This window comes from Piliocolobus tephrosceles, chromosome 10, assembly GCF_002776525.5.
Source record: "Piliocolobus tephrosceles isolate RC106 chromosome 10, ASM277652v3, whole genome shotgun sequence".
NCBI lineage: Eukaryota > Metazoa > Chordata > Mammalia > Primates > Cercopithecidae > Piliocolobus > Piliocolobus tephrosceles.
Window position 1 is genome coordinate 22198782 of NC_045443.1, and position 26959 is coordinate 22225740.

Below are 26959 nucleotides of genomic sequence, written 5' to 3' on the forward strand. Positions count from 1 at the left end.
GTCTGTAGACCCCTGCTGGGAGGTGTCTCCCATTCAGGAGGCACAGGGGTCAGGGACCCATTTGAGGAGGCAGTCTGTCCCTTAGCAGAGCTTGAGCACTGTGCTGGGAGATCCGCTGCTCTCTTCAGAGCCGGCAGGTGGGAATGTTTAAGTCTGCAGAAGCTGTGAGAGAGCTGCCCCTTCCCCCAGATGCTCTGTCCGAGGGAGATGGGAGTTTTATCTATAAGCCCCTAACTGGAGGTGCTACCGTTCTTTCAGAGATGCCCTGCCTAAAGAGGAGGAATCTAGAGAGGCAGTCTGGCTACAGAGGCTTTGCTCTACTGCAGTGGGCTCTGCCCAGTTTGAACTTCCCAGCAGCTTTGTTTACACTGTGAGGGGAAAACCACTTCCTTAAGCCTCAATAATGGTGGACGCCTCTCCTCCCACCAAGCTGGAGTGTCCCAGGTCAACTTCAGACTGCTGTGCTGGCAGCAAGAATTTCAAGCCAGTGGATCTTAGCTTGCTGGGCTCTATGGGGGTGGGATCCGCTGAGTAGGTGACTTGGCTCCTTGGCTTCAGCCCTCTTTCCAGGGAAGTGAACAGTTCTGTCTCATTGGCATTCCAGGCACAAATGGGGTATAAGAAAAAACTCCTGTAGCTAGCTTGGTGTCTGCCCAAACGGCCGCCCAGTTTTGTGCTTGAAACCCAGGGCCCTGGTGGTGTGGGCACCTGAGAGAATCTCCTGGTCTGAAGGTTGCAAAGACCATGGAAAAAGCGTAGTATATGGGCCTGAGTGCACCATCCCTCACGGCATGGTCCCTAGTGGCTTCCCTTGGCTGGGGAGGGAGTTCCCCTACCCCTTGAGCTTCCGTGGTGAGGTGACGCCCCACCCTTCTTTGGCTCACCCTCTGTGGGCTGCACCCACTGTCTAACTAGTCTCAATGAGATGAGCTGGGAACTTCAGGTGGAAATGCAGAAATCATCCCCCTTCTGCATTGATCTCGCTGAGAAATGCAGACCGGAGCTGTTTCTATTTGGCCATCTTGCCAGCCACCAAGCTACTTATTTTACACAGTGGGCAGATTAGCAAAAATAATGGCCTGAAAATGAAACTGTTTGTCATGAATATGGAGTGTGTAATTGGTGATGGTCTGTGATGGTTGGTGGCACTGAGTCATAGAGTCCATTCCTCTTTGAGGTCATTAACTTATTTAGCCAGATATGACTCCCTTTATCTTTGTCGTTTTAGAAGTAGGGCACTGGTGACCATAGTGTGACTGGCTAAGGGCAATTTGCTACTGTCCATAGAAAAAGGAATAACTTAAATCCCATTTATGAGATATGTAAAATGAATATGTCAACCTTCATATATCAGCAATGATGACACTTGAGAAAAAACGTAAGATGGGAAAGAGAATAATCATCACAGATAATTTACCTTCCTTCCGTATTGTGAAACGTCAATAGTGAAATCTCAAATTGGTCACATGCACATACAATTAATGTTTGAAACACTTTGCATCTTTGAGAAAAAAGTTTTATCTTCAGATCCTTTGTTGCTGATTACACAACAAGACTAAAGAAAATAAGGTTTTGAGTCCCTGTTGATAACTTCTCAGCTAATATACAGTTTGTTAAACAATATTTCCTTTATGATGAACTAAGGCAATTGATTCAGTGACACCAAGAGGCTTGTTTTAGCAATTCAGGATAAGCTAATGTCAGCAGGGAAAGGAAGCATGTGAAAATCACCTTTGGTATTTTATGGTTCTATGTTCAGCACAACAAAGGGAAACTAGTGTAATGATTGATGTAGCTCAGTGATTCCCAAACTTGGTTAATTATGAATATCATTTGGCAGCACTTACTAGAAGTATCAATACAAGCTCTTTCACTGGAGAATTTGGTCCAGGTGAATCCTGTTAATACTTGAGATAATCTGATATACACCATATGTAGTTACTAAAGAACAAATTAAACATAAGGTATAGGATACATCCCCTTGGCTATTGATTCTTATGCCAAATGGCTAAGATTAGATGACTGCATCTAATTTTGAATAAGGAGTCAATAAGGCAATTATCATAGCTCTATAAATCACAGACCTTCAAAGAATGTGTTACAAAATAAATGATAAAAGATATATTGGAAGACAACCATAAAAATTGATCAATAAACCTTGGGATAAAGTCCAGACATCTGATTATTTAAATAAAGATATATTTAAAAAATTAATATAGCTGTTTCACTTAATGGAAACTTCTCTGGAGCCTATATACAATAGTAAGAAAGTGCATGACTCTGGCAAATGTGAAACAGGATTGTCAGAGCAGGGCTAGGTATTGTCTCTAAATTGGTATTGATTTCCAGCTATTGACCAGTCCTGGTTGCTGCTCAGTGGAACGTTAAGTGAAAAAATAATCACCCTCTTTAAGCAAATAGAAGAGTAATTTATTATAATAGTAGTCCAATATGTTTTTATATATTGTAGAGAATAAACACATTTATTGTAGAGAACAAATACATTTTATATATTGTAGAGAATAAACAGAATAAACACAACACAGAAAAGGAAAGAGAATAACCTATAGTTATAGGCACACGACAGTAAAACTAATCAGTGAATCAATCAGCCCTACTGTGGGTTAGGCACTTGTATTAAATTCCAAGGGCACAATGGCAAACAAGACATGGTCCCAAATCTCAGGTATCAGCTACTTAGAGGGTCTTCTGGTATCTAATCTAGAACTGAGTTGACTTTTAAATGGATCATGAGTAAGAGTATAAAAATAGATGGTGCACAATTGTTTATACAAAGTCTTTTCCCCGTCAATGACATAAGTAACCCTGGTATTTTAATATAATGCTTTATGTATCTGTTGCTTCTTATAAGTATTAAGGAATTATGATTTAAAAATTGATTTGACTAATTAAATATAAAATTTATAAATGTAAAATCTGATTTAGTTAAGGTGGTCATCTTTTACAGATATGTACCTATGTAGTCAAATATTATTTCAAGATGAATCTTTTTATATTCAGTAGATAATATGTATAATAAGTGGTTAATCAATGAAAAACATTATCCTTGACCTTATTTAGTCAATTTAGTTTTGTCAACAATTAGACATTTACTCATCTTAAGTAACTAAAAGTTATGACGGGACCAGCAACCACTTGGCTGTAAGAATGGTAAATGTGATCTTTAGTTTAGTGTAACTAGATAGGCTTCTACTGATGTTGCTTGTACAGCAATATACTTAGAAAATATCATTAAAAGATTACTTCCATGGGTAAAAAACCATTTCTCTATGAGAATGAATTATAACTTGCTAACAAGCAATATGCATATTTAGCCCTACAAAATATTTAAACGCCAAACACTTCAGGAGAGTGGTTGAATTTTTAGAATATATTTTCAAGATGTAATTAATAAGTACCAATTCTATTCTGTTTAGCTTTAGGAAAACAAGGTTATTTTCCTCCAATGAAGTTTTCTAAATACAACAAAAGGTTACAGTTTAAGCTAAATATCATGGACCATTTTTGTCCATCCTTGTGGAACTTATTTTTTTGTAAATATAAAGATTCAATATTCAGGTGAGGACACATATTCTGGGTATACAACTATTACAGATTTTCCAAGAGCAAATACACCATACAATAAACAGAACACAATAACTATAGGAAAGCAGCATAATTTCTCTTAATTCATCAATTTTATAAGTCTTCACAATCTTACAATGCATTCGGATCTTCATATGAAAATGAAATCAATGATATTGACACTGGACGAGCACAGAATGGTAGAAACTGGTTGCTCATATGACAATGAAGGTAATTTTCAGTATTTCTGAATTTATTAATTTTCATTTAAGCAAACCTAATACTAATATCCCATCATTTTTTGATACACTGTTTACATGCTCATTAAAATTATAATAACATTTTTGGTTTTTTTTATATGTACATTAAAATTAGAGCAGGAGCAAATGATCATGTGTGACACCATTGGGTGTCTAGAAGAGGTAAACTTTTCCAGCTAGAAATAGATACTTGTTATATATATAACTTCAAAGTCTAAGATATTTCCAGCCTGCCATTGGACTGTTTCATATGAAATATCTGACACCTGAGAGGAGTGTTCACCTGCCATTATTAGCAGTGCCAAGTGAAGTCACTTGTCTGTGTAAATCTCGAGTAATGTGGCATGTTAGGGCTCAAGATCAAAACCAGAGCTAATCATTAAACTATAGAAAGTGTAGCTGGCCTGCCACTGAAAGATTGAACCTAATCACTCTTTGAACTCCAGTCTGGAAAAGGCACATTATGACTGATTACTTAAGAATTCTCTCTTTACAGGACTGGAAAAAATGAAAATTTGAGTATAGTTTTTAAAATATCCAAACTCTTCATGATCTTTCTGGCTAAGGCTTTGGCTTTATAGAATAAGTATAAATGTGATAACTTCTTGGTGACAAGAAACAAGAGGGAAAAAAAGCCTCCTAAGAAAAATAGGTATTACTAATGTTAATGAATACAATAACTTGCTTACAAGCAATATGCATAATAAATTCTCATAAAGTAGATATTGAGTTTGAGAGTTCATTAGAAAACATGTCCTTTTTTATTCTCTTCCAATAACCTCTAGAGACTCAAACAATAAGGAAAATATATTCTTACAAACAAGAGTATAGTAATACTGATTACTCATTGAAACTTCCATGCCTGAGAGATATTTACCAGACTTAAAGTTATGAGGAAACTTTAGCTATTGATTTACCACTTAAAGTAGCTTACATGTTTTAATACAACCTAGTTATTCTTACAGGTAGAGTGGCTTGATCACTATAAAAACATCAATAATGACCATATTATGCAATAATATCTTGAAAAACTTTTAAAAAACAGGAAAAATAAATGTCAACTTCTTATGCAAAAATCTGTAAAAGTTTAAGATGCCACTTTACAGAGGTCAAGCTGATGATCCATTGATGTTAATTAGGTTATGACTGCATTATTTTAAATACATGTATTGTTTTAAGACACCCCTTCACATGTCTGCGCGAACAAAAGAAGCAAATATTCCATCTTCCCGAGCCAAGAGGCTTTCTGGAGTGTCATATTCTAAAATATTTCCTCGCTTCATCACAATAACCAGGTCTGCCGTCAGAATAGTGTGTACTCGATGCTGTGAGTGGAAAGAATACATATATTTGTTATACATTTCAGGGCACAAGCCAAAACAATGGAATATGTATATTTAATGAATTATTCTGGGATATTTGTTTATCTTGGTGAATGACGAGATGTAGGGATCACAGACACCTCCCCTTTTGTCCTTATTTAAATTATTTATTTACATACTTTTTATTATTATTATTATTATTTTTATTATACTTTAAGTTCTAGGGTACATGTGCATAACGTGCAGGTTTGTTACATATGTATACTTGTACCATGTTGGTGTGCTGCACCCATCAACTCGTCAGCACCCATCAATTCATCATTTATATCATGTATAACTCCCCAATGCAATCCCTCCCCCCTCACCCCTCCCCATGATAGGCCCCAGTGTGTGATGTTCCCCTTCCCGAGTCCAAGTGATCTCATTGTTCAGTTCCCACCTATGGCCAACATGGCTGGGTTTTCTATGGGCTGTACTAACTTGAGTGTAGCTATATATCAGCATCATTATTTCATGAAACCTTCAGTTTAAGTAGGGTAAAAATGTTTATTGAGTAATTAAATTAAGAGAGGTCATTGCAAACCCGTTGGGTTATAATGTCAACAATAATTATCTCTTGTGTAGAGTCATTAATTCTTTGGGCTATAACACAATTTGAAGAACCCTGGAAAGTGGTTTAGTTCCGGGATGACAATTTGGGGAAGTCCATTCTGGCATGCAGTAATAGAATGGATTATCCAGGCCTTTAGACATGCAGTCTCAGTCTTTGGAGATCACTGCCACTGACCCACTCCTCCCCACGTGATGCCCTTTGGGTTAATTAGTAACTAACAATGATAAAAGCAACCACTTTCTGAGCATATGCCATATATTAAGTGCTCCACACACATTCTTGTGAATCATTAGAACATTCCTCAGCTGTGGGTGTTATCTCTCTCCACTGTATAGGGGAGACCATTCACAGAGATAAAGCAAAACCAGGAGATCACATAGATAATAAATAGCAGAACCAGGATGAAAATTAGGTTTACCAATTTCAAAATGTGAGATATTTCCATCCTGCCATCTAACTGTTTCATAAGGCTCTCTGATACCTTAGAGGAGCATTCACCTGCCATGTCAGTGTTATGGTTAAGAGAACAGGCTCTGAAGATAAACGGCCCTTGTGTATTTTGGCTTTACCACCTGTTAGTTGTGCAATCTTGAGCAATATACTTAACATTGTATAGTTCCAGTTTCACATCTGTAAAATTATGGTAACAGTATCACTCAGAGAAGGGTGATAAGGTTCAAATGAGATAATTCATGTAAAAAAATTCAGCACTTTGTCTGACATTTACAATCAAATAATAAATGTCAACTACTATTATTTTTTATGTTTATAAATTAGAAAGGAAAAATCTGTGTGATGGGCTTTTACTCTTGCTAAGATCAGTATTGTTCAATAGAAATATAATGGGAGCCCCAGGTAATTTTAAATTTTCTAGGAGCTATATTTTTAAAGTAGAAATAAACACATGAAAGCAACTTTAATACATTTTAACCCAATCTATTCAGATGTTGTCATTTCAATATGTAACCGACATAAAAATGATTCATGAGAACTTTTACATGCTTCTATTAGTATTAAGTCTTTGAAATCCAGTATATATTTTACACTTATGACACTTCTCAATTTGAACTATCTACATTTCAACTAATAGCCACATGTGGCCAGGGACTACCATACTGAACCTGAACTATGCAGATCAAAATATTAGTGTGCTGATGGGAGTCCCTGTCCAGAGTTCTAAACCCAGAAATGCCATCTGTTTAGCTGATACACAGTCTTCCAAAGTGCTTCTCTGAACAATCCAAAGTCCTACCTAAAACCATCCTCAGAGTTGAGAGCATACATTCTGCCCTGGGCCATGTAGGTGGGGTGGGCTCAGTGTTTATGCTTGCAGAAAAGTCAGCAGTTATAGTTGTGGCTCATGACTCGAAGGGAAAAGAAAACATATATGGAATGTGATAATGATGCCAGCTTAGAACATGTGCCAGTTTTCAACACCCATGACAAGCCTATCATTTGCTGAATATTGGTAACAAATGATGTATTAGGTTGGTGCAAAAGTAACCGTGGTCTTTGCCATTACTTTTAATGTCAAAGACCACGATTACTTTTGCACCAACCTAATACACTGAGGAATTAACAAGATTTTGGAGGCTAACATTTATTTATCTTTGAGAAAGGCCCAGAGCCATTTGCACACCCATGTGTTTAGGAAAAGAAACTTAACAAGCTATCCAATAATATCTGCTGTGCGTTTTCCCTCCAGAAAAATATTAGCTGTTCAATAGTCGTATCATGGATGTCTAAAAAAAGAATATGGCCTCTAAACCCATAAATATAATATTATAAACATTGATATTCTAAAATAATATTTACTAGAATAAAATAAAAATAAAAACATTGAAAAATCTTGACCAACAGAAATAAATATAGTTGGTTTTTATTCCATTAATTCAAATAATTGTTCCTTGACAAAGTGTGATGTCAATTGTAATCGTGTTGATAAAATTTTCAAAATGTTCCAGATAAATTAATGGTGTAATCACTTTTAGAAATAAATACCATGGACTATTTTGGTGTGTGAGTGCTTCCTTTTAGAAGCTGGAGAAAATTATCTTTTTAAGGCATTCCACAATTTTAGTGGCAGCTACCAAAGTAATAAGCTCTTTGGCAGGGAAGGAAAAACAGTTGATTTTAAGAGTTTAAGTTAATTCTACAAGCAGTCTACCACAAGCATGGTGGTGCTCTCCCTTTTGTGGGCCTGTTATGAGGAGTTGGTCCTCTACAAAATCTTACAGTGATTCTTCCTTGACAGCTTCATGTGTATTAGGGGCGGGTGGGAGCATGGAATTCTAGGTATCCTAGTGGCCACCTTCACATGAGTGGTTTTGAAATGAAGAATGAGTGAAAGAAATATAAGTCTATAGAAAAGTATTTAGTGAATGTAGGAGAAATTAGGTAAGAGGTAACCTAATTAGGAAACCTAACATTTTGTTAAAAATACAAATTTTGCTCAAGCAATCTTCCACATATAGACTAAACAGAACCATCCAACAATGCCATGCTTCATGCAAAGCAGGAAAAATTCATCTTTTGAATAGGCAATGGTCTGTTTTCTCTCCCTCTCTCTACCCATTTTGGGGCAGCAGGAAGTTATTTCTCTTCCAAAATATCTCCCTACCTTTTTCCAGTAAGGAAATTCTTGAAAATACTGAATAATTATTTTTAAAGTTAACCAATTCTACCACTTAAATCATTCACACCTTAATATCAATGAGTTAATTGGGTGACTCTCCTCCAGAAAAGAGGAACCACAAAGTTCACTGGAAAAATTTGAGAAAGTAGATTTTTCTTTACTTAGGCGGTTTGCAGGAAGTAGGCCCTGATGCGACATCATTTCCTGCCATCTTGAAAAAAGCTGCACTCCAAAGGGTTCTGTTTCTCCCAGGCATCATCTAAGAAAGTAGAAGCATAGCAAGCACTCCATACACCACTCCCGTTACTCACGAGTGAAACTCAAGTAACTATTTAAATGAAACAATGCATTCTCCAAGGCAGGTAAGAAATGTGTATGGCTTTTTTTTTTTTTTTTTTTTTTTGAGACAGAGTCTCGCTCTGTCTCCCAGGCTGGAGTGCAGTGGCCGGATTTCAGCTCACTGCAAGCTCCGCCTCCCGGGTTTAAGCCATTCTTCTGCCTCAGCCTCCCGAGTAGCTGGGACTACAGGTGCCCGCCACCACGTCCGGCTAGTTTTTTGTATTTTTAGTAGAGACGGGGTTTCACCGTGTTAACCAGGATGGTCTCAATCTCCTGACCTCGTGATCCGCCCGTCTCGGCCTCCCAAAGTGCTGGGATTACAGGCTTGAGCCACCGCGCCCGGCCGTGTATGGCATTTTTATGGATGCTTACAAAACATCCCCAAGGACTAGTGAAATTGGTCCTTAGAATAAGAGGTAAATTCAGTTCATAGGCTTCGTAAATACTCTCTTTTGCATGTATATATTTGAAAACACATGCATGAACTCCATTCGGTACTGAGCATGACGAAAGCACTTGGTTGAGCTGATTTTGTAATAATACCCTGCAGTTAGTTCCCTCATCCCAGCCCTCCCATTTATTCACAGCATTAGCCATGCCTTACTGAGGGGATACTGCTAAGATAACTACCGGAGAATGACAGACTTGGCGCAATAGATCATGATGGTCTACTTGTTGGTCATCACCAAAGTGGAAAAGAGGCCATTCTTGTGGGCGAGTAAATTTGGAGCAGTATCACACTCCACTAAAATACCCTCAGAAAAGACTAAAACAAGGCCTGCATCCAAAATAGAAGAGACACGGTGCTGGAGAGAAAAATAGAAGAGAAGAGAATCAGCAGAAGAATAAATGTCCAAGTGACTCATTAAAAAAATAGTTTTTATTAAGCAGTAAGACTAAGTATGAGCAAGAATCCACTTGCAAAGAGGAAAAGACAGAAAACTGTGGACTATTGTAAGTCAGCTATAACGTGAATTACAAATATTTAAGCACTTCTTCTATTTGATTGGTGCTATCTAAAATAGAAAAAATTACCTGCCCCTACTGTGAGATAATCTCATTGTCTACTTTTTAATAGATTGATGAATGGAAACATAGAAATTAGGTATAGATAGTAGCAGAATAAGCAATCAAATTTAGGAATTTTCTTTCTGAAACTGCTCATCAGACCATCAGATTATAGAAAAGATAATTATTCTATATGAACTACCATTTTATCTGGTAAGCAAGCAGAGGCCATGACCCACTGGAATCCTTAGATTTAGGATGTCCTATCATTGTAACTTAAGGAAGTCAGTTAGGTAGAGCAGACAGTTTGGGAAAGAACAATGCTTTCAAAACATCTTCGCTTTTTTTTTCTTTTTTTGCACAGATACGGAAACATTAGCAGAGAAATACATAATTCGACACAAGTATATTTTGCTAAAACGTAAAGTTGATAACATGTTAGAACCAAAACCAAAGAGGTGTACCAACTCTGTCTTCTCATACTTACAGCTATTGTCACCACGGTCCGGTCTGCAAAGGCTGTCATTACTACTTTTTGCAAAATATTCTCCTGCAAAAAGAAAAATAAAGTGTACATTTTCTCTGGATGACTCTGTCATCATAATATTTTACCCCAAGAACAATATTCCACTGAATCTCTTGTGAGCATTCTCAATCCCTCATTTTCTGTGGAAGTCATAAAAAGGGGCAGTCCCCAGCAGGAGGTTCATGCTGCGTTCTGTACGTGTCTTCAAAACACAAATGAAAGTCAGTCACTGATCAGCCATACGTGGGTAATAGATTTATGTCCAGGAAACGCAAAGAAGAAAATGAAATTAAATGGGTATCAAAATGCTCACTTGAGTTATACCACAGAAAGTATGTATTCGAAACCAGCAAAATTCTGTAATGATGTTAAGCTTTGAGTCAGAAAAGGGGAAAAACTAAAGTTGATGCCACAAATTTGGGCTTTGACACATAAATGAACATTCTAGGAAGAAACTCTTTTTGTCCCCACCATAAAGCACTGTTATAATTATATTTTAAAGGCTGTTCTGGGGACAGATTCCATCTCTGTCCTAGAGGAAATCTTGGTTCAATTTTTAGAGTGAAGGAATTCTTTCAATCATTTAATTCACACTCTCTCTCTTTTCTGTTGAGGCAGTATTACCCTTATGATAACCCTCATGTGTCCTTCCTGATGTCAATTTTTAATATCAAGTTAACTTTCAAAAGAACATTAATTGCTAGCTCATATGCAGTTTGTGATTTAATGTAACATTTTACCTACTCATTCACAGCCTTCTGGACAGATCTTTCTTAGATACATTTGACAATTTCAAATAATATATTTCAAAAGGCAAAATTTATGGCTTTTTACCATAAACACATAGAGAAGGCCATTATTAATTCTAGCCGTTATTAATCCCAGTGAATCATTCTTCTTCAAATTGCTTTAGGAAATAATGAGTGGTATTGGTTATCAATAGATTCTATTAAACAGAGATTTTCACAATGCATTTCAGAATTTTATGGCATAGTACTTGAATATAGTACAGTACCTCTCATCAACTAAGCCCTGGAAATTTACTGTTCTGAAAAATTTTCCAAAAGTTGTGGCAAATTTATGTTATGTTTATTGGTAATAGGAATGCCTTTAAACCATATGTCAGGTCCTATTTATTGTAATTCTCAATGTGCTATCATCAGTTCATCAAGGAGATGATTGAGCAGACTCTCAAAACAATAGTACTGAGGATTCAGAACCCATTCAGGAAATAATAAATTGTAATTTTCATGCACATTTCTCTAATTCGTCAATTTTAAAAGCTTAGATAATGCACTCACTGTGGCCATGTCAATGGAAGCTGTTGCCTCATCCATAATAAGAATGCTGCTTTTGCGGACAAAGGCCCTGGCAAGGCAAAATAGCTGTCTCTGTCCAACACTAAAATTCTCCCCACCTTCAGTGACAACCGCATCTAAATCAGAGAAAGAAGCAAGGATTTCACTAAAGAAATGCTACTAACATTTTCCTTGGGCAAAATCATGAAAAACACATTACGTTGTATGACAGCATGATGGATATCACTTAGTGCTGGTGCAAGGACTTCAGACTTGAACGCAAAGAGGAACTCCGCTTGAGAAAATGAAGATGTTCCTAAATCATCTCATTTATGACAATAGGTAGTGAATTACCTCTGATAGTAGGATATAAAACATTCTGACGACAGAAAGACCTTGGAAATTATTTAATTATTTAATACAATTATCTAAGGAGATTACTTAACATAATTACCTAAGGTCCAGAGAGATGAAATGGCTTGCCCAAAGTCACATTTAGCTAACTTGATAAGATACAGAATATTCTCAACTCTAATTCCACTTCTCTTTTAATTATACCATCTTTCTGAACTGTAAGTACCAAGTGGATAAGGACTGGGCTTGTTGCTGTTTGTCGGTATGTCCCTAGTACTATGACGTCTTACACAGGAGCTGAATAACACACTGTTGTATGGATAAATGAATGATATGTCCTCATTATCCTTTTCTTTTTTTTGGTTTCCATCTACATTTCATAAACCGTACTATTGTGAGTTTAAGATAAATTCTGTTTCCAAATGACTTTTTTATTAGAATTCAAACACCTTTTCCTAATGGCCTGGGGAAAATTTCTATTGATTATATTCTAATGGTATCAAAGTCTTATAATTTGTCATGATTGGAAAATAGGTATTTATTCTCCAAACTCTAATTTGAGAGGATGCTGGAGACAAGGAATGTTTCCACTAAAGCTGGCCTGAACCAAATCTTCATTAAGCAATTGGTCATCTTTACTAGGATGACGAGCACAATATTCATCAGTTATATAATGTAAATACAATCCCCTGTTGCCTGTGCTGTACCATAACCCCAAAACATTATGCTCACAATTCTAAGCAGGTGCATGCAGCTCTCATGTTAATGAAGAGGACTAGAAAGATGCAATTGTCTGTCTTTCCAAATATTAATGGTGAGAAAGGGGATCTCTAAATGCCAAGAGAGAAAGTTTTATAAGCATGTATTAATTTCTCAAGTAGACTTGCTGGGCTTTCCACAGGAGACATCAAAAAAACTATTATGGGAGCTAGGCATAGTGGGGCACCTATAGTCCCAGCTACTCAGGAGGATCACTTGACCCCTGGGATTAGAGGATGTAGTATGTGATGATCTTGCCTGTTAATGGCCACTGCACTCAAGTCTGGGTTACATAGCGAGAACTTGTCCCAAAAAAAGAAAAAATCATTATGGAAAGTTCATCCAGAGTTCTGGAATTACTTTCACAACCTGACCCTGGCAAGTCAATAAAACATTCCTTAAAGACATGCTGTCTTAATTTTTGGTTGTGGCATACTTTCTCCTTGGAACTTAATTAAAATAATAAAACATAGTGTTTTTGAGTTGGCCCTCCTTTTCAAATAAATTAACAGATAAACATAATTTTATTTTGTAGGTTGATTTTTAAAAAACTAGATGCCAAATAACACAATTTGGCAACTATATGTTATATATTAAATGTAGAGTATCAATCAATCAACTATTATCTTTTCTAGTGCTTTCTTAGAAGATATTAAGGAAGCAGAAGTCAAAAATTATACATGTTCCTTTTAATGAGTTAAAGACAGTATGAACTCTGTGGTTTCAGTAATCACATTGTTCTTTCATTCTGTCATTTATTTGTCAGACATTGTACAACCTCTAGGAATGAATTTTTATCAGTGATTGAGTACATGTTGTGTTCTTTACACAAGTGTTTAAAACTGATACCGCCTCGAGGCAATACAAAACAATGTCTTAAAACACAAAGAACCCCATCAAAAAGTGGGGAAAGGATATGAACAGACACTTCTCAAAAGAAGACATTCATACAGCCAACAGACACATGAAAAAATGCTCATCATCACTCGCCATCAGAGAAATGCAAATCAAAACCACAATGAGATACCATCTCACACCAGTTGGAATGGCAATCATTAAAAAATCAGGAAACAACAGGCGCTGGAGAGAATGTGAAGAAATATGAACACTTCCACACTGTTGGTGGGAGTGTAAACTAGTTCAACCATTGTGGAAAACAGTGGGCAATTCTTCAAGGATCTAGAACTAGAAATACCATTTGACCCAGCCATCCCATTACTGGGGATATACCCAAAGGATTATAAGTCTTGCTGCTATAAAGACACATGCACACATATGTTTATTGCGGCAGTATTCACAATAGCAAAGACTTGGAATCAACCCAAATGTCCATCAGTGACAGACTGGATTAAGAAAATATGGCACATACACACCATGGAATACTATGCAGCCATAAAAAAGGAGGAGTTCGTGTCCTTTGTAGGGACATGGATGAAGCTGGAAACCATCATTCTCAGCAAACTATTGCAAGAACAGAAAACCAAACACCACATGTTCTCACTCATAGGTGGGAATTGAACAATGAGATCACTTGGACACAGGAAGGGGAACATCACACACCGGGTCCTATTGTGGGGAGGGGGTAGTGGGGAGAGATAGCATTAGGAGATTTACCTAATGTAAATGATGAGTTAATAGGTGCAGCACACCAACATGGCACATATATACATATGTAACAAACCTGCACATTGTGCACATGTACCCTAGAACTTAAAGTATAATAATAAAAAATACAAAATACAAAATAAAAAAATAAAAAATACCCAGCACTACAAAGTAACTTAGTTTAAAATAAAATAAAAATTTTTGAAACCAGATCTAATCAAATTTATATATCTCATATTTTCTTTCAAAATTTTGACGAAGATATCAATTAACAAATCCTTTGAAAGACATTTGAAGGTATAAATGTGTTTGTTCATGTGATAAAATTGTGTCATTGATATAACATTACTATTCCTTAGGATTTTTATGTTCTGAAAAACATCTCCTCTTAGTCTATAATTAAGCAAAAGGATTACTGTTTTGAAAGACTTAAAAAAATGCTTAGCTATTTTTTAGCTAAGAAAAAAGATTCCTTTTTCAGTAAATGGATAAAGCTGAAAAATAATAAATTAATAAAATGTTTTAAATAAAAAAAAACAAAGAAAATTATATTATATAAATAAAAGGAATTTTCCCTCCTGGCAGCAGAGAAAATGGTTACTAATGTGGCAAAATTGCCTTTCCCTAAATGGTGCCAAACTTAAACCTAACAGCTCCTGCAATCCTCCTATTCATTTCCTGATGGTAGGTGATCAGACAGGTCAACTGAGAAAGAATAACTACAGGGAAACATCCATTACAATGACCTGTACCCACCAATTGTGAAAAGATGGCAGAGATAAATGTATTAATTGTAATATTTTGGAGTAGTCACATAGAACAGAATTTGTTATTGGGTTCACCCTCTTGTACCCCATGGAAAAACATTAGATTTTGAAATATTCTAATGACTTTTAGGATGTTATTTTAAATATAAGGGGATTTAACACTAAAGTTATGTGATTATAGCATAAAATGTAGATAGACATATGTAGGATTAATGGCATATATAAAAAATAAATATACTATTTAGAAAATATACCTAGACCTCCTGGTAGAGATTTGACCATATTCTTCAGCTGAGCAATTTCTAAGGCTTCCCAGAGTCTGTCATCTGTGCATTTGCACTCTGGATCTAAATTAAATCTGAGGGAAAAATTAGTTAATTAGTCAATAAGTCAAAATAGAGAAGCTTTTATGTATATTTGCTTATTGCTTTTCTTTCCTTACAATGCAAGTTTCATTTGTTTTGGTCACTGCTGTATATTCAGCATCTAGAACAGTGCTCAGAGCAGTGCAAGCACTGAATTCATGCTTGATGAATGAATGCATGATCTTAATAGTATAAAAAATTGTCTTGATGATATCATTATAAAACTTTATATACATCATATCATATTACCAAGTTTGTTAACCTAGATCCATTGGCTCCAAACTATGCTTAGTATAACCCAAATAGTATCTAGAAAAGTATTTCTGCAGGACTGATGCTACATACATACATCTCTATAGGAACATATGACACTATTTTAGATAAGCTGTGCTGTATCACCAACAATAGTAGTGTACTTGTCCATTCTCATGCTGCTATAAGGACGTACTCGAGACTGGGTAATTTATAAAGAAAAGAGGTTTAATTGACTCACAGTTCTGCAGGGCTAGGGAGGTCTCAGGAAACTTACAATCATGGTAGAAGGGGAAGCAAACATGTCCTTCTTTACATGGTGGCAGGAGAGAGAAGTGCTAAGCAAAGTGGAAAAGTTCCTTATAAAACCATCAGATCTCACGAGAGCTCACTCACTATTATGAGAACAGCATAACTGCCCCCATGATTCAATTACTTCCTACTGGGTCCCTCCCACGACACTTCAGGATTATGGGAACTACAATTCAAGATGAAGTTTTGGTGGGGACACACCCAAGCCATATCAAGTAGTATTCATAAGAAATATATTTGGAGATAGAAATTCACTATGGTATTGCTAGATTACTTGACACATCCAGAAGTTTTAAAGTAGTTTTACAACTAAATATTAGGCAATCTTACATACATTTTTTTCTTTAAAATAAAGAGTAATTAGTAAAAGGAGGTGGCAAACACTTCTTTGTAATTAAGTAGATGGAGGTTAGGAGCAAGATAGAACAAAATAGGATCAAATGAGAGATGTGATCTGGGGGACGATGCTGATACCATTTTGCTCCAAATCTCACATGTCCAGGGAGGGACCTTGTGGGAGGTTATTAGATCATAGGGGCATTTTACCCCATCCTGTTCTCATAATAGTAAGTGGATTCTTATGAGATCCGATGGTTTTAAAGTGTGGCAGTTCCCCCTTCACTCTCCCTTTTTCCTGGCACCATGAGAAGATGTGCCTTAGCTTCCCCTTTGCCTGCCATGATTGTAAGTTTCCTGAGGCCTCCCCAGCCATGAAGAACTATGAGTCAATTAAACCTCTTTCCTTTATAAATTACCCAGTCTCAGGTCATTCTTTACAGCAGTGTGAAAACAGTCTAATATAGATGCCAACATGGACTTTGGAATCAGACAAACTGCAGTTGGAATAGCAGTTCTTCCGCTTACTCGTTGTATGAACTTGGTTTAAGTTATAGCTTCTTTGAGTTTCAAAACCCCCATCTGTAAAATGGGGATAATAAATACGTACCCTAGAGTAATGGTTGGAGAATTTAAACAAATAATATATTTAAAGCAGCTAGCAGATGATTGATATCCACCCCTGCTTTTTTTTTTTTTTTTTTGGTGGGAAACCCTGAACCAGGCATGAAGACTGTAGCAGCTTTATTCATAGCAATTTCGGCTGAAGTAAAGTTGTAAGGGGTGGAGGGGTAGGTAAAGGGATTAACCAAAGTCAGAATATCTGCTGAGGTCAGGCCAGACACACAAGTTAGACTGGATATCTGTAAGATAGAACACCTTAAAAAAGTCTGCCAAGCATCACCGTTCTCAAGTATAGAGGAAAAAGTGGCTTCCATAGAATCAAACTGAAAGGGATGAAGATCTCCTGGAAACATAATTTTATAGGTTAATTTAGCAACTCTAGGCTTTTCCAATCCAAATTGTTGGATGGCATATTTGATTTTATTGTCTTGATATCAGTTCACTCAGACCTGAAAAATGACTCTGAGTAAAACCTTTCTATGAGTCAAAGGCTAAATCCCGAGGCATATAGATGTTTGCTAGATATGTTACCTACCTAATAGAACCACTGAATAGTATTGGATCCTGCAGAATGATTGAAAGTCTAGAACGTAGTGTGTGCAGTGGTAATTTGGAAATGTCTATCCCATCAATGACAATTTTTCCTGTTAAGGAGAAACAGAAGTTACAGACACATAGTAAAATCACAAGTAAAATAATATTTGTTTACAAATTGAAAGTTATTTCCTAGTTCAGGGTTGAAATTCAGGAGACCAACTTTTTTATTTAAGCATGTGGTGATTCCTCAAGTATCTAGAACTAGAAATACCATTTGATTCAACGATCCCATTATTAGGTATATACCCAAAGGATTATAAATCATTCTACTATAAAGACATATGCACACATATATTTATCGCAGCACTATTCACAATAGCAAAGACTTAGAACCAACCCAAATGTCCATCAGTGACAGACTGGACAAATAAAATGTGGCACATATACACCATGGAATACTATACAACCATCAAAAAGGATGAGTTCATGTCCTTTGCAAGGACATGGATGAAGCTGGAAACCATCATCCTCAGCAAACTAACACAGGAACAGCAAACCAAACACCACATGTTCTCACTCATAAGTGGGAGTTGAACATGAGAACACATGGACACAGGGAGGGGAACATCACACACCAGAGCCTGTTGGGGGGTGGGGGGTTAGGGGAGGGATAGCATTAGGAGAAATACCTAATGTAGATGACAAGTTGATGGGCACAGCAAACAACCATGGCACATGTATACCTATGTAACAAACCCACACGTTCTGCACATGTACCCCAGAACTTAAAGTATAATAAAAAAAAAAATGTGTCTCTACATAATATACACATTTGGTGATGGTTTGTCTTTCTTATATATTTCTCCTAAAGGAATTCAGAGTTTTTATTCTGTTTATGTGATCATACCGACCAAAAAGTACTTTTATCCCTTCCTGAGTCCTTTCCCTTCTAGTATTCCCTTTATCTTCCTTCCCACTTTATTTCTCTCCATGGGATTTATCAGAATCTGATATTCTATATACCTTTACTTATCTTTTTATTGTCTGTTCCCCAACTAGGATATAGGCTCTTTAAAAACCAGGATCTTTGTCATTCACTCCTGTATTGATTTAATAGTACAATGCATTACAAATAGAGAAGTACATTCTGTGATATGAATATCAAGTTTTAATAAATTTCTCCATACTGCATATGGACTTATAGAGATTTGTGCAGTGTTGATGTTGTTTCTCCACCATGATATATGCAGTTAATCATACCACTTTTGTGCAGAGACCATATTGCCTTGTGAGATAAGATGTCAGGCTCAGAATGGCAGCTGCAGTTCTTCTACCAGATAGATTTAGAGTAGGCAAGATTAGCTTAACCTATGTCTTTCAGGAATAATAGATCAGAAATAATAAATTATGCATTAAAATCCTAATAGCCTACTGCTATTAAAAAGAGAATAAATCATTGATAGTTCACATGGGACCTGAAATCATGTGTCTGGACTCACGAGGATCAGGCTAACCTAACATGATTGATCATAAACACAGTGTTTTAATGAAAAATGTCAATTGATTTTTGATCACTTAATTGCCTTAGAACTTTAATCCCACTGAAAGTCCTTAAAGTGTCTGTGTATTATTACTAGCTATGGAAAAAATAAGCTGCTAACCTTGTAACAGAAGTTTACCTTGTTCCTGAATCTAAACCCCACAGAAATTACATTGACTATAGTTCCATGTTGTTGTTCATAAACTGACCTCTTTTTCTCACAGAGCCGTCATGTAGATTAAATTCAATAATATAAACTGTCAAGTACAATAAACATGCAAAGTACTATAATAATCATAATCATTACAGATAATAATTGTAAGCACTCCTTGTACTGTCAAGTACACTAAGTTTGATCAAATTATTGCTGGATCCTCTTTCATTCAAGATACTTTATGTGCTGGCCTATTTATAGGTCACTTGATAGACTAAATAATGGGACTTCTTTTAAAAAAAAGATTAAGTTATTTCTATGCTCTTGTGTATCATATTATTAATAATTTGGTGGATGAATGTGTATGTTTTGTGTATGTTGTTATCATGAGCTTTATCACTTTGCAGCAAAGTTTGCCTCCTCACAAAATGTTCAGTGTCATTAAGCCATGTTATTAAGCAGATGATGGTAAGAGTTACGTACCAAAATTTAAAATGCAGATTACTTATCTCCTTGTGCTTTTTTCCTTTGTTGGAAAGAGACATATGTTTAATCTAAAGGAAGCAAGGCAGTTGTCCTCCCTCTTTCTTTCTTTTGAAATTCTACCTCCACCTACTGCTATTCGAAGTGGGTGATCTTGTTTTCATTTTACCAGTTTATTAAAATGCTTTAGCAATAATGTATAGACATGAGTTTAAGGCTCATCATTTTATTTCCCCAATTCTATGTCCTTTATTTACCTTTGAGCTGTTTATTTGGGATATCTGCCTTGAACCATGTGTAGAGCACAAAGTCCTTATAAATATTTGCTTTTTATTTCTGCAGGATTAGGTAAACTGATTTTTTTAAAGGAAAGCACCACATGGCCACTTAAAAAATTTAGTTAGCAACTCACCATCAAATATATCAACCATTCTGAAGAAAGCCAGAGATAACGATGATTTCCCACTGCCAGTGCGACCACATATGCCCACCTATGAAAACAGCTGTCACTCAAAGAGAAGAGGACTCAGACAAAGGACAGAAGATTAGCTTGTTTTATTTTTTAACTTAAGATATTATGATAAAAGTGTAATTATGTTTAAATAATTACATTATAGTCGTCATTTTTTCTTAGGTCTACATTATAAACTATTATCAAGATAAAAACAGGCTGGGCACAATGGCTCACACCCGTAAACCCAACACTTTGGGAGGCTGAGGCGTGTAGGTCACTTGAGGCCAGGAGTTCAAGACTAGCCTGGGCAATATTGTGAAAATCCATCTCTACAAGAAAATACACAAATTAGCTGGGTGTGGTGGTGTGTGCCTATAGACTCAGCTACTTGGAAGGCTCAAGTGGGAGGATAGCTGGAGACCAGGAGGTCGAGGCTGCAGTGAGCCATGATCACGCCACTGCACTCCACCCTGGGTGAAAGAACAAGACCCTGTCTCAAAAAATAAAAAATAAAAATATAAAAACAGTCCTCATCAAATCTTCGATGATTTCATTCTAATTATTTTTATTTCCATGTGATTACCTTGCTTTTTCTTTGTGGCTTTTTTTTACATTTAATATATTGTTGGACTAACAAATAATGATTCCATATTATCTTAGAAGTGATAGTTTTATAACGAAAAGCAGAATGATTCCATTTTATTCTGCCCACGTATTCTTTTTATGATAACTAAAAGAAGTAATTTGGGGACTAGAGTTATTATGAATGCAAAGGTTCCCAAGGGGATGGCTATTTTGGCCAGGAGCCAGAAGACAGAGATTTTTAAAAACATGCCTATTGTTGACTTTTCTCATCTTCATGGGAGACTAGTGAATTACAATATGACTTGGAGAACATGTATTGTAGACTGATCCTATCACTCCCTTTTTTCTTTTATGCAGATAATTTGGCCTACACCAGGTAGGGAATATTATGTGAGGCCAATGAGAATATACTTACTTGGCTGGGAAGTATGAAGAGTTTAGGTAGTAAAAAAACAGACTCCATCAGAGGTTTTATGTAGAGAACAAATAACATGCAATGATTTCATACCTTTTGTCCAGGTTTGATGTAAGCCTTGACGTGCTTAAGAACAGGTTTCAGATTGTTTTCATATCTGACACACAGATCATGTATCTTAATCTCCCCTTCTTGTGGCCAATGTTCTGGAACTTGAGAAGGATCTGGAGGATGGGGTGGGGAAATAGACAAATAGATAATAGGCAGATAGAGATTGATGTAGAAAGAAATGTATACATACTTAAATACATTTATACTTATAGATTTTTTTTTCCTAAATTTAAAGTAATACTGAACCAAACTATGTGGCAGGATTTTTTAAAAAATTTAAATCACATTCAAATAAACACCTTTTGATTAAGCACTTTTAAGACAGTTTTTTCGTGTTTGTTTTTGGAGCCTTAACCATCATCACCTCTCCTTAGTATTCCGTCACTCAATTCTATTCAAACTGGACAGAGATAGTTCTTTTCTGAATTGATTTATTTGTTCAGTCAGTTGGTCATTAAACACTTACGTGCTTTAAATGTGAGAGGTGCTGTGCAAGGTGCTGGGAATATGGAGACGAAAGACACAGCTCGAGGTGCTTGCTGTGTCCTTGGGGAAGGTCCAGTAGGTCAGCACCTGCAGTACTACATGGAGGCCCCATGATGAAGGCAAACCTACAGTGCTAACCTCGAAGGTCCAGGAGGGCTCCAAGAGGAACCAGTGCCTGAGATGAATCTTAGAGGATGGGAGCTGGGGAAATTTATTTTAAATATATGTACATAGGAGAATAAAGAGGAAAAGAAAGCCTAGCATGTTAGTGTGGCCAGAGTAAAAGTAGTGCAGGTGGATGACAAGAAATGAGACAAGATAGATGGACAAGGGTTGGCTAACGAAGGGGCTCATGGTTTTAGCTAAGTTTTCTGGAGTTTGTCCTTGAAGAGCTACATGGCTGTTGAAAAACTTAGGTAAAGAATGCCTTTTAAGCTTGGAGATTTGCATTTAATGAAGATTATTCTGTCCTCAGTACTGAATTTCCTGACAGTTTTATTCTAGAAAAGTTGGGAATCTCAGTCCATATTTTAAGATCCAAATTTCTTGACACTAAGTTAATAACATCTTGAGAAAGAGAATATAATAGTTTATAGTTTAGGTCAGCAATTAATGTAATAAAGCCAAAATATTTTTATAAGTCTCTTTAAATATCATTAAATAAATATCTGTTTGGACTCTGGTTTTATCCAAGACTTTTCAGGCATAAATAGTCACATCTTTTCAGGTGTACATAATCAAGCAAAGCCAAGATGAGAGACAGTTTTCTGGATATTGAAGTGGAAAGCAAAAGCAGAAACAACAATATGCCCAACACACACTAATATTTGATTAAAATAAATATTTAAGTGAAACAAACAATATTTAGAGCAATACCCATTGTGCCTTCATAGTTCTCTGACTCCATAGTCAGGAAACTGTTCACTTTCTTCACTGCACCCATCTGGACCTCCAGGTCAGCCAAGTTCCTCACAACCCAATTCAAATAATTGGTTATCTGTGTCAGGTGATTAAAAAAAATTTTTAAATAAATTAAAGTAAGAAGTTGTGGTTAATCACCAGAAATTTTGGAACGAGATAACTTGGACCATGAGTGTACATGTGTGATACAACTCATAAGTGCTACAGAATATTAGAGACCAAGGAGAATGTCATGTGATATATCAGCAAAGAAGGTGTCTGCTCCCTTCAGGGGTCCATAAGCGTCACCATTTTGTGAACTGTCCTGATTTCCCCGCATGGTGGATAGTGGTATACACTTCTGTTTGCACTTATCTCATGTATATTCACATTTGTTGTAGCGTCCCCAACTGGGTTGTGTACAACTTAGGACAGGGATCCCAAACAGCCTGGAGAGTACTCTGACCACAAGATCTGAGAAGTTCTTAAAAATTGGTTCACAATGCTAGAAATGAATCCAATCTGTCCTATAAACCTGGGTTTGGGCCCCAATCTACTATTATTTGCAAGATGTAATTTTCTTATGAATTTAAACCTTTCCTTTAACATCAATGAATAAGAGTTGATAATAACTGTAGTAGACCCTCCAACACTGCACAAAATGAGATGTTTTTCCCTTTATTTATTCTTTAAAAAAAGAGATACATGTGCAGCACGTGCAGGTTTGTCACATAGGTATACGTGTGCCATGGTGCTTTGCTGCACCTATTGACCCACCCTCTAAGTTCCCTTCCCTCACCCCCAACCCCCGACAGGCCCTGGTATGTGTCATTCCCCTCTCTGTGTCCATGTGTTCTCAATATTCAACTCCCACTTATGAGTGAGAACATGCGGTGTTTGGTTTTCTGTTCCTGTGATATTTTTATCCATACCTACCGTAAGTGCATACAGAAGACCCAAGCCTACCAATCCAGAATTCGAAGACCCACTAATGGATGCTATAGATGCAGTGAGGACAATGCAGGCTCCCAGATAATCCTTTGAAAAAGCAAGAGAAAATGTTAAAAGGTCACTCCCAAGTTCTTAAACCAAATATTTCAATCAATTTACAGAGGTGATCACTAAGAGAATATACATCATTCCATATGTGTCCTGTTAAGTTTCAGAGGAAGAATACCTAAGATGTAGAAGAATAATAGCTTGCAATATTAGGGCTGGAATGGAGAGTGATTCCATGCTCTCACTATACACACACACACACACACACACACACACACACATATAGGATGTTTAGCATATATATATATATGAGTTTTATATATATATATATGGATATATATATGTGATATGGGTTCAGAGAAGTTAAATATCTTGCCAGAAGTTAAGCTACAATTGGTGGCACAATGAGGATCAGATGTAGGGTTTCCTTTTTTTTGTTTCTGACTTTCTACTGCATTATGTTGCCAGACAAGCAATTACTTTTGGACCTGATGTTCTAGCTCAGATTTCATGTGTGCTTATGTCAGGATTGTGATTAGCTCCTTTGTGTCATGTAGTGAGGCCCTTGCAGAAATTTGTGTCTGGTTAACTTTTTGGGATTTGTATTAGGTTGATGCAAAAGTAATGGCAAAACCCACAATTACTTTGGCTCCAACCTAGTATTTGAACTTTTTGTCAACTATCTGGGCTCAGAGTCTGGGACACTAAATCTACAGATTTCATGTAAATAAGAATAAGGGCTATGTTTGCTCAGACAATACAAGTATGGACATGCCTTTAAATAGTATATGATTCAATTATAAACTCTTTTCCAAAATTAAAACAATTCTTTAATAATAGCCATAGATTCAAATAAAAGATAGGGACATCTGTCCATTTCCTAACGCTTTCTTTTTATCCCATTTCCCAACATTCTTAGGTATTGTTCTGTCTCATCATTCAGAAAAGAAATTCTAAAAACTTCTCACGTTGATGTGTCACACATCCCCAAAGCAGATAGAATTTCAGATATGGTCACTTTCTAGAATTATCTCAAGTCTCATTCCACTGATAAAACTCCTTCTCTAGATAGATTTGTCTGTGGTCCCTCAACAACAATCTCACAATTAGATGGTAACACATTAATGACAGTAATGGAATGTTGAACATGCTGAAGTCAAAGAATGGAGATGTTTCTCAAATGAGCTCACATGTTTACATTCCTGTCTCTTTTAAAAACAGCTCCAAAGATCAAACTGTTGGAACAACCAGTGATCCCAGCCATGGAATCAAAAATCTGGGTTCAGACACTGACCTTGACAGTTACTAGTTAATGAGCTTAGACAAGCAATTTAAAACCCTCTGAGACTGTTTCTTCCTTGGAAAATATAAATGATATTTAATTCACAAGGATTTTTAAAGGAATAAAAATGTTAAATACTAGTTAGATTTCCCCATCTCCACGTACCAGAATGTCTTTTTTTTTTCCCTTTGGATAATTTTCAAATGTTTAAAGCAAACTTAAAAATTTGTATGCATCATAAAAACCTCAAAGGTTAAAGCAGGCACTAAAATTTAATTCCATATGGATGCTCATGATCTTTGCAAAGATTAAAGGAAAAAAATCACATAGAGTTAATCCTTTGAGGCAATAAATTCCACAGAGGTAGTAAATACTTCCTTTGATGGCCTCTTCTGGTGTATTCTTCTGTTAACAACTTGCCACACCCCTACTAGATAGTTCTTTCTCTTTTCCTCTTTATTTGAATTAACTACACAGATGCAGAGAATAACCAGTCTGGGTTGCTCTTCTGCAGTTTATACATGCCAAAGTGCTCCCAAATACTTCTAAAATATTTACAGCAATATGAATTTTTTCCCTTCAGCCATTTTGGGTAAAGTTAATACTTTCAAATTTGTGTTATATATTGTTATTTCCACATTATTTTTTTCTAAAAGTCTCATAGAGTTTCTGTAATAAGTTACAGAAAGTAAATTAATACCAGAAAATCCTTCCAGCAAGGTATGTCTGGCTTGACATTAAAAAACATATGTCATCTCTCTTCTGAGAAATTTCTGTGAGTGGTATATATGTTAAGAGTTTGAGGCAAGGTACTTCCTTTATTAATTTCTATTCTCTACCTCCTGCCAGCTGACTTCATTCATTCATTCATACATTCTTTTAAAAATGTAAGTTAGATCATATAACTCCCCTGTTTAGAATTAACAGTGCCTTCCTGTTATAATACATTCAAACTCAGATGGATTAGCCTTATATGATATAGTCTGGATTTTGTACCCTGTCTACTCTGACCTCGTCTGAGATTACTATTCTGCTCCTTCACTATACTCCGACCACACTAGCCTTTTCCCTATTCTTGGGAATACATCAACTTTGTTTCTCCCAATGACTGCCTGAAATGCTTGTCAGTAGGTCCTTGATACCTGGCTCCTTCCTGTCATTTGAGAGTCAGCTCAAATATCACCTCCTTGGAAAAGTCTTCCTTTTCTTGGTTTCTACCTCCAGCCCTGTGGCTCTTCTCTATCCCATCATCCTGTTTTATTTTCCTCAAAGCACTCTGAAGTGTATGAAATGATCTTATTTGCTTATTCGTTTACATGGTTATTTTCTATCTACTCTCATTAGAATCTACGTTCCATGAGGACAGGGTCTTTGAATTTTTGCCATTATTATCTCCAGCAATAGGAATAATGCTAAATACATTGATTGTGAAACTTTAGTACTTCTTTGTGCAGTAAATGACTAGATAAATTCAACCCTTTATAAAACATTCACTGAGTTTTTCTATGAGCTGAGTATTTTCCAATGTAGGACTTCTCCCGACTTTGCTTTTAGGATTTGTTTTGTTTTTTTTTTTTTTTTTAAAGTCATTTTATTTTATTTTATTTTATTTTTGTGTGCAGCAGCAAGATTTTTTTTTTTTTTAATTATACTTTAAGTTCTAGGGTACATGAGCATAACGTGCAGGTTTGTTACATATGTATACCTGTGCCATGTTGGTGTGCTGCACCCATCAACTTGTCAGCACCCATCAATTCATCATTTATATCAGGTATAACTCCCCAGTGCAATCCCTCCCCCCTCCCCCCTCCCCATGATAGGCCCCAGTGTGTGATGTTCCCCTTCCCGAGTCCAAGTGAACTCATTGTTCAGTTCCCACCTATGAGTGAGAACATGCAGTGTTTGGTTTTCTCTTCTTGTGATAGTTTGCTAAGAATGATGGTTTCCAGCTGCATCCATGTCCCTACAAAGGACGCAAACTCATCCTTTTTTATGGCTGCATAGTATTCCATGGTGTATATGTGCCACATTTTCTTAATCCAGTCTGTCACGG

General features: G+C 36.4%; 1 protein-coding gene across 1 annotated transcript in view; it reads right to left on the minus strand.

The window, feature by feature from the left end:
* Positions 1 to 4959: 4959 nt before the first annotated feature.
* Positions 4960 to 26959, minus strand: part of ABCC9 (ATP binding cassette subfamily C member 9) — a 141681-nt gene continuing 119681 nt past the window's right edge. Inside the window, exons 31-39 of the mRNA XM_023208931.1 lie at positions 23562 to 23663; positions 22602 to 22722; positions 21222 to 21352; positions 20087 to 20165; positions 17496 to 17604; positions 15326 to 15429; positions 11590 to 11723; positions 10250 to 10312; positions 4960 to 5170 (exon numbers count right to left, since the gene is read on the minus strand). Of these exons, the coding sequence (XP_023064699.1) occupies positions 5033 to 5170; positions 10250 to 10312; positions 11590 to 11723; positions 15326 to 15429; positions 17496 to 17604; positions 20087 to 20165; positions 21222 to 21352; positions 22602 to 22722; positions 23562 to 23663 (981 nt within the window). The 3' untranslated portion in view covers positions 4960 to 5032. The remainder of the gene's footprint in view (positions 5171 to 10249; positions 10313 to 11589; positions 11724 to 15325; positions 15430 to 17495; positions 17605 to 20086; positions 20166 to 21221; positions 21353 to 22601; positions 22723 to 23561; positions 23664 to 26959) is intronic.